This window comes from Miscanthus floridulus, chromosome 1 (genome assembly GCF_019320115.1).
Source record: "Miscanthus floridulus cultivar M001 chromosome 1, ASM1932011v1, whole genome shotgun sequence".
NCBI lineage: Eukaryota > Viridiplantae > Streptophyta > Magnoliopsida > Poales > Poaceae > Miscanthus > Miscanthus floridulus.
In genome coordinates this window covers 130,489,923-130,497,887 of record NC_089580.1, presented here as the reverse complement: position 1 = coordinate 130,497,887, position 7,965 = coordinate 130,489,923, and the positions used below count along the sequence as shown (strand labels likewise).

The 7,965-nt window shown below is 43.9% G+C and overlaps 2 protein-coding genes across 2 annotated transcripts; both read left to right on the top strand.

The window, feature by feature from the left end:
- The first annotated feature begins 205 nt into the window (after window positions 1-205).
- On the top strand, window positions 206-2,307 carry LOC136463175 (uncharacterized). Its single transcript, XM_066462198.1, has 3 exons — window positions 206-321; window positions 1,319-1,385; window positions 1,474-2,307. The coding sequence occupies exons 1-3, from the start codon at window positions 206-208 to the stop codon at window positions 2,305-2,307; spliced, it is 1,017 nt and encodes a 338-aa protein (XP_066318295.1).
- A 2,662-nt stretch (window positions 2,308-4,969) lies between these two features.
- On the top strand, window positions 4,970-5,608 carry LOC136510361 (protein FAR1-RELATED SEQUENCE 5-like). Its single transcript, XM_066504841.1, has one exon. The coding sequence runs from the start codon at window positions 4,970-4,972 to the stop codon at window positions 5,606-5,608; it is 639 nt and encodes a 212-aa protein (XP_066360938.1).
- Window positions 5,609-7,965: the final 2,357 nt, after the last annotated feature.

The window sequence follows — 7,965 nt, the reverse complement described above, 5'->3', positions numbered from 1 at the left end:
TGTTGTAAATCGTTTATCGAGACCCGTCGTGGTACTCGATGGACTACCGGGTTTATATGGGTTCAAGTATGACAGTGCGACCGCTTGCGGATTGCCATTGTACTTGTATTCTTATAAATTGGTCGGTTTCGCGACAGCCCTGCCCTGCCGCCGCCCCCAGCGTGAGGCCCGTGGTAGTCGCCTCCGTCGCCGGTGGCCCTACCCTATGGCCGCCCCCGCCCCTAGCGCGAGGGCGGCGGTGGTCGCCTCTGTCGCCGCGTTCCTCGAGTCTGACGGGTTCCCGCGCACCCTGGTCACCGGCCTCGAGGTACCCACTCCCCTGTACGCTTTTGGTGTTGCCGTTTTGGTGCGCTGTCGCTGAGGCGCTGGATTGGGGAATTTCTTATTTTTTTCATTTGTACTGAATCATCACATGTTATTTGCAGCTGTGTAATCCTTAATTTGTCTTGTGATTTGATATCTTCTATGAATTCATCTTCCATCACTAGTTACTGCCTAAGACTTATGGATGCCTTAAATATTCAAACCATCAAGTTGTACCAGTGCTTTCTGTGAATACAAGTGAATACATGAGCATGGAATGATCTGTGGTTTGCTTAGGTTTTTGTATTGTATATAAAAATGTGTTTAGACTCTGTAAATTGACCAAAAATCAGGTTAAATATATGAGTTCAGTGACAAGTCATGTAAATTCCTATTGACAATATATTGAAAGAGAAGTCAATTATGGGTTGTCTTATGGATCCCATGGTGATAGCGGGGTCACTATGAATTATGGGTCATCACTATCATCGATAACCTTTTTTTAAGGCAATGTAGTTCATGTACCAATACGGTAGCAGTTGAATTACAAATGAGTTGGCAAAATCTATTCTTCTTTAAGAATGTGGTATTATTTGAATGACGTGATATGGTTGTAATTTCAATCATTAGTGGTCAGCATGGGTACAAGATAGCACATTTGCTACTCTGGTTAAATTATCTCCATCTCTCCTGAGTATCTCGCGTCCTGTAATATTCTTTGTCATCTGCGCTTTTACCATGTGGTTCAAGTTCTCTGTGCATGGTCATTTGTATGTCCTTTTCTACTAGATGAGCATTTATAATGTTTTTGAATTGCATAAAACAATGATTGACTATGGGCGGGTGCATGCAACCTTTTCATTAGTGGTCACTTTGTCATCACCTTAATTTGTGTGTGCACATAGCTATGGGCGGGTGTGTGCAACCTTTTTCCAAAGAATTTTACAATGAGATCAGTTATGTTAATTGAGCATTTATTATATGTATGGGCATGTGCATGCAAAGTTTTGTTCAGTTGTATTGATTGGACCTATTTTGAAGTTTCAGTTGCTAAGCCTGTAGGTGGTTTATTATTGTCAGAGGTATGCAATATGCTAGGTGTTCATGTTGTAGTAATATTCATTTCTTGCTCCAGGCTTCAGGGGATTGAATTTTATCCTCTTTTTGTAGGGAATGTCAGGACAACAGAATAGTGGTGGTTCCACCTCTCGCTCTGATGGAAGTGAATATGATATTGTACCTAAATCATACACATCAACGCCCCGCAACTTCCCGAGTCACCGATCATTCTTGTCAAAGCCAATACACCCTGTTTCATTTCCAGAACATGCACTAGAAGCACAAGGTACTCAAAGTCCTGTTGCCAGCGCAAGCTCCAGCAATCCTCTGTGCTCTGAATTCAAGGGAACAAGAGAGCTTCGCTTTCCAGGTCCCATGGACTATGGTAGTGCTAGTCATGGGGAGTCAGGAAATTGGAGTGTGGCAAGTAGCATGGATCTTACTGATTTATCAGAACGACCTAAAGCTGGACCACTGCGTCCTAATAATGTAATGCAGAAAACAAGGTGTGACCTCTGTGAGAGGCTTCTGACAAAGAGGTCACCTTGGGGTTCTCGTAGAATTGTACGCACTGGAGATTTACCAGTTGCTGGTGTTCTCCCATGCTCCCATGTCTACCATGCTGAGTGTTTAGAGTGGACCACTCCCAAGGGGCACAAGCATGACCCTCCTTGCCCTGTGTGCGACAAGCTGGCTGGTAAAGATACCGAGCAGTGGTCAATTTGTAGGTTAAAAAATGGATTCCCAAGATTACGTTCACTAGGGGAAGGGCCTTCTCGAGTTTGGAGCTGTGCTCATGCTGGAGATTGTGTTGCTGGGGCTGTCCAGATGCCAAGATCAAATAGCATTGCGCTATTGACTCGGAGTGGTCACAAGAGGCATGCATCTTCAAAGGGAGAGCCCAGCAAAGACAGGGCTGCAGCATCAAAAAATACTTGCATGTAACTTCCTAATGCACTCAGTAGGTTATATTCATGACCTCGCATTGTTATAGTTGCAAGGTTATGTATGCTTACGAATGTTTTCATGGCTTAATGGTCCGGTTAGGAAATGACATAGATATGCTTCACTAGCGGTAGATATAAAAAAAATAAATTTTAAAATAAATGGTGGCAAAAAAATTTGTTGCCACGGGCCAGCATCAGCTAGGTCGGGCTCGACCACGGAGGGAGCCCAACCAGGCCATGCCAGCCCAATTGGCCCATGTGACGAGTGAGAGTAGGTATTGTATAGTTTAGGAGTTCGATCGCTGCTACTTCTCCTGTTCTTTTTATGCTGTGTTCTTGGCTGGTCAGCGAGCGAGGTGGGACTAAACCATCCATCGGGTGCAGATGGCTGACTGCATTATTCACGTGGCTTAGTTGGGCCACGACCTCGTGATGGACAGGCCCAATTTGGGCAAGTCGAGCGGCGGGGAGCGCGGTCACCCGGCCGGTTCAGAAGCCCCTCCTCGCTTCAGCGCATGCGCGTGCAGGCCACTAGGCCCAGCAACCGCTGTCGGGCCCACGCGTCAGCGACCCGGTCCCTTCTTCCCCGCTGCACCGCATGAACCGAGCGAAGCCACCGCCGCCCGATTCCCTCGAACGCGCCCCCCGAGGTTCCTCGCGCCCGTGCCTAGACAGAGTAGGCCCAGAGCACCGCGCCGCCCCCTTTGAACCCTAAAGGAGCCGCCCCGAGCCCTAGCCCTAGCCCGCGCACTGCCATAGCTGCCGCCCGGAGCTCTACCCGCCGCCGCCGCTGATCTCCGCCTTCACCGGGTCACCGGCGTCTAGAACCCTCCACGACCTTCGCAGCGAGGTCAGCAATCCGTCGGTGCCCCTCCTGCCCTCTCTCTCGCTCTATCTCGTGCTCTACAATTAGGATAATCGTTGTGCAGAATTGTTGACCTTATGAAACATTGCGATTTTAGAACAAAATGCGAATACAGTGAAAACTAGGCATTCCTGTGTTGTGCTATATCTGGTTCACTGTTTATTTTCTTTAGATTAGTTGTTTAAAATTTAAATTTAGGTTTCTATGCCAACAATACAGAGTCTGCACTGGGCGCACTGTACACAAGCATGCAAAAACTGAGGCGATGCTAATGAACAAATGGCCTTATGGATTTTGCTATGCGTGGTGTGATTTGAAAAGTGTGTTTCTCAAGTCCTCACTGTTCCCCTCCGTTGTTTCTCTCATTGCAGGAAGATCAGACAAGCTCTGACAAAAGCGATGATTTGGTGAAGGCTTTGAGGGAACTGACTGTTGTGCAGAGGAACATTGCCAACTTGCAAGTGGAGCTACAGGGAAGAAAGGTGATGTTTTGCTATCTAGTTGTTAGGCTTTATATGTTTGCACCAGTTACACACAATGCCAAAGCTTTGATAATTTTAATCTAAAAAAAAGCTTTCATAATTTTTCACCTAGTGTTACATTTTTTTAGATCCTATACGACATTTCCATTTCATCGTGTTTCTTAATGAAAACCCTTTAGATTCTCTATTTAAGGTGGTCAGATTATGATCCCTTTTGTGAAGTGTGCCATTTCCGGCTTGGTTGCTCATGAAATGAGATTCTAGGCAGAGACAAGACTTCCTAGTGAGTTACAGCATTTTGGGGATACAGTGTATTCATACCAGATACCTACATGTTGAGTGTTACTATGAGCTTTCCTTTACCATGAATACTTGTGGTCATATCAAAGAGATTTTTTTCGCTTTAATTCCAAATTTTATCTTGTCTTGGTAGATGGCCACACTTATTGGAACAAAGTCTGATACTCTGGTCCTTGGAGAATGATTAAAAATGTCCGCTTATCCTTAAGAGCGGCTAAACCCTTTTTTAGCCTGGTAGATAAAGTATGAACAGTAGGGCTGTTAGTCCGGGTGGTTCCTTGAGCCAGCCCTCAAACCAGCATCCCGGGTTCAATCCCTGGCCTTGGCACTGGGAGGCTCCTCCATTGGCTTTCCTTGTGAAAAAAAGATATCTATGAACATGAATGTTGATGCCATAATAATATAGTAATATGTGGGAATGGGAAAGGAAAACAAGCGTTGTCATACTGTAGTCCTGAATATTTTTTGACATTGCCGTACGGATGCTTGTTGCTGCTAGTTATAATTTTTTTCTAGCACTTTGTTTGCTATATTTAGGCACTTCACCATCAGCACTACTAGGTAGAGCAACTGAGTGACTTGTATGTGAAAATGTAGCATGAAATCATGCCTTTACAGAACTATTCCTTCAAACTTTTCTCAAATGTTGCTGATTGATGCAGGAGGAAATGCCGGATCTTGATTCTTTGTTGGAGTACAATGAAATTGTTAGGAAGAAATTTGGTAGTGAAACAGAAGGATATCTGTTTTATAACAAATACGCTAAGCGGAAAGGATTTAGTGTTAGGAAAAGCTATTGTGAGTGGGGCAACGACCACAATGAGAGGACCCTTCGGAAGTTTGTTTGCAATTGTGAAGGTTCCCGTGAAGAGAAGGAGCTGAAGAGGGAAATTAAGAAGCGGAAGCCACGGAATATTACTCATGTTGGATGCCCTACTAAATTTGTGATTGCATGGGATCAGAACATAGGGCAGTGGTATGTGAAGGATTTCATCTATGAACACAAACATCTAATGGCGGAACGAGACCTTGCTTGTCTTCTGCGTTCACATAGAAGAATCAGTGATGAGCAAAAAGCTGATATTGTGGCGATGCAGATTTCTAGGATCCGCAAACACCAGATAATGGATATTATGGAAATGCAGTATGGTGGGTATGATAAGGTTGGATTTACAACAAGGGACTTGTATAATTTCTATCATCGCAAAAAGGTGGAGACAGTTGCTGATGGTGATGCTCAAACAGTCATCAGTTACCTGACAGAGTGCAGACGTAGGGGTCCTGATTTCTTCTTCGACTACAAGACTGATGGGAAAGGGCACCTCAAGGGACTGCTCTGGTGTGATAGTCAATGTCGGCCTGATTATGCAGCATTTGGTGATGTCATCATATTTGATAGCACGTACAAAACTAATCGGTACAACCTGCCCCTTGTTCCTTTTGTTGGGGTGAATCACCATGGCAGCATAGTTCTTTTTGCATGTGGAATTATTTCCCCGGAGACAATTGAGTCATATGTGTGGATTCTTAGGACATTCTCTGATTCCATGGTTCAGAAGCATCCTGTTTCCGTGATCACTGATGGAGACCTTGCTATGCAGAGAGCAATCGGGCTAGTGTGGCCGAATTCATCGCATAGGCTATGCATATGACATATTGAGCATAACATTGTGCGTAATCTTCACAATGATGGTGTGAAGGCTGATTTTAGGTATTTCCTTTATGATTGTTGCTCCATAGAAGAGATTGAGAGGAAATGGCTGGAATTCTTGGATAAGCATAATGTTACAGATAAGGAGTCGTGGCTATATCAGATGTATGAGAGGAGGGAAATCTGGTGTGCTGCATACCATGATGATAAGTGCTATTTAGGACTGAGGAGCAACCAGTGGAGTGAGAGCCTAAACTCTAGGCTTCAGGTAAATCTAGATCGTAAAATGACATTGTTCGAGCTGGTTGAGCACTTTGACCACTGCCTTTCGCAGCTGCGCAGTAATGAAGCGAATCTGGACTTTGAAGCATCGAATTCTTTGCCATGCTTAGAACCAGATGCTTCAATTATTGAGAAAGAGGCTACGCAATCGTTCACACCAAGAATTTTTGCCACGGTGCAGTTCAGCATAAAAGCAGCCAAAAAGTGTTTTGCGAGAGAGATTCTAGATGACTATGATGTGATTAAGTATATTGTTGGCAGGGAGGATAAAGGAGACAGAGAATACCATGTGGAATGTGAGATATGTGTTGATGAAGGCAATCTAAAGGGAATTTCTTGTTCCTATCTTAAGTTGCAGTCCCTTGGAACCCCCTGCTCACACATCTTCTTTGTATTGGGATATCGCAAAGAATGCGAGCTTCCAAGCTACTGTGTTTTGAAAAGGTGGACAAGGGGGGGGGGCAAGAGTGCATTTCTTCCTATAAGGAAGATCACCATGTATGACTATTTCGATAGCCTACAGAGGTACCATGAGCTACGCAATATCAGTCACACTGCATCCTTTGTAGCATCTCATTCACCTGAAGCATATGAGCGGCTGAAACATGTTCTGCATGAGGAAGCTGCTATGATCCTGCCAAACGAAGGAGAGAACGGAGACAAGAGGTATTGTCCGATGTTGCCGCAATGCCTGGATGTTGATTTTGCAGAGTCTAGAAATGTCTTGGATCCCATGCATGTTCCTGGCAGAGGGGCCCCAAAGAAAAAGTTGAAGTCAGTTTCAAATAAGAAGAGATCTAAGGTGAAATGTACCCTATGTAAGGGTGAGGGTCACAATCGGTGAACATGCTCCATGAGAGAAGAGGTAGTTAAGAGTAATGTTCATCAAAGCTAACAACTACCTGTCTGTGAGGATTGTCTAATTATGGCTAATGTTACTCTTCATTTGTAGGAAACAAAGCTCCCTGAAGATGTGCTGGATATATGATTTGCCAAGGATCCGCTTGCTGTTGCACAATAGGTACGCTGCTGCATAATTCATTTAAAGTGATGCACAATATGGTGCTTTCAAACTGCAAATTTACCTTGATAGGGTAGCAGCTACTCATCATCCATGCCAAAGCTCTGGGTTGCTTACTGGCTCCAAAACTACTTCTAGTTCCATATATTGGTATGGCTATTAGTCAAGAGTCACTGGAGTCAGGAGCATTGTCTGTCCTACTAGTTCCAATCTCTAGCTGCAGCATATCAGTCAATTAAGCATTTCTTTTGTGTCAAATACGTTTGGCCTAACCCTGTTCTAAACATTGCTACTTTACTGTTGTGTTACAAACGTAGTTCAAAGAATGAAAGAATAGAACTGACCCTGTGGTGGCTTCTCTCAGGCATACACCGAGATGATAGCAGAAAGAAGAAGAAAGGTAGCCAGTGGAGCTGAAGATACCTACGGGATGGAGAAACTCCAGTGAGGATCTCTGGCACCGCTGCTGTAGAGTGCAGAACTCTGTTGTTTCTAGTATTTCCTTGCTGAGAGTGATAGTTAGAAATGACCGCAGGCTGTGGCACATAGCACGATTTGTCTGTAAATGTATTCGTCAGAAATTGCAATTACATCATGGAATCATGCTGCTTGGTTTGTTCATATCGTCGGCTTTGTGTTCGTGTTGATGTGTTGCTGATCTGAGCCAATTTGACCCAGCCAGCTATAACAGGGCTGGTGTGCAATTTTTTTTTGTTGTTTATTTCATAGCACATCAAGCTTAACCTATTTTTTGGTTGTTTAGTCCATAATCGTGTCTGAATTGAGTCCAGCAATTATGATCTGTACATTCTTGGCTCAGTTCCAGTGATGTGATGGAATCTAATAGATTCTTGTTGGTATGGTAGGTTTGTAAGGAATTACAGAATGTGTATTTATTTCTCCATTTTATTTTGATTTGTGCCATGAAGTATTTGACTATGCAATAGGTCTGACAAAAGAGAGCTAAAATTATTATCTGTCTAAACTACTTACTACAATTAGTGCATTATCATTTAGTTCTAAAGGAGTATGTCTGGTTTCATGATCAAAGGATT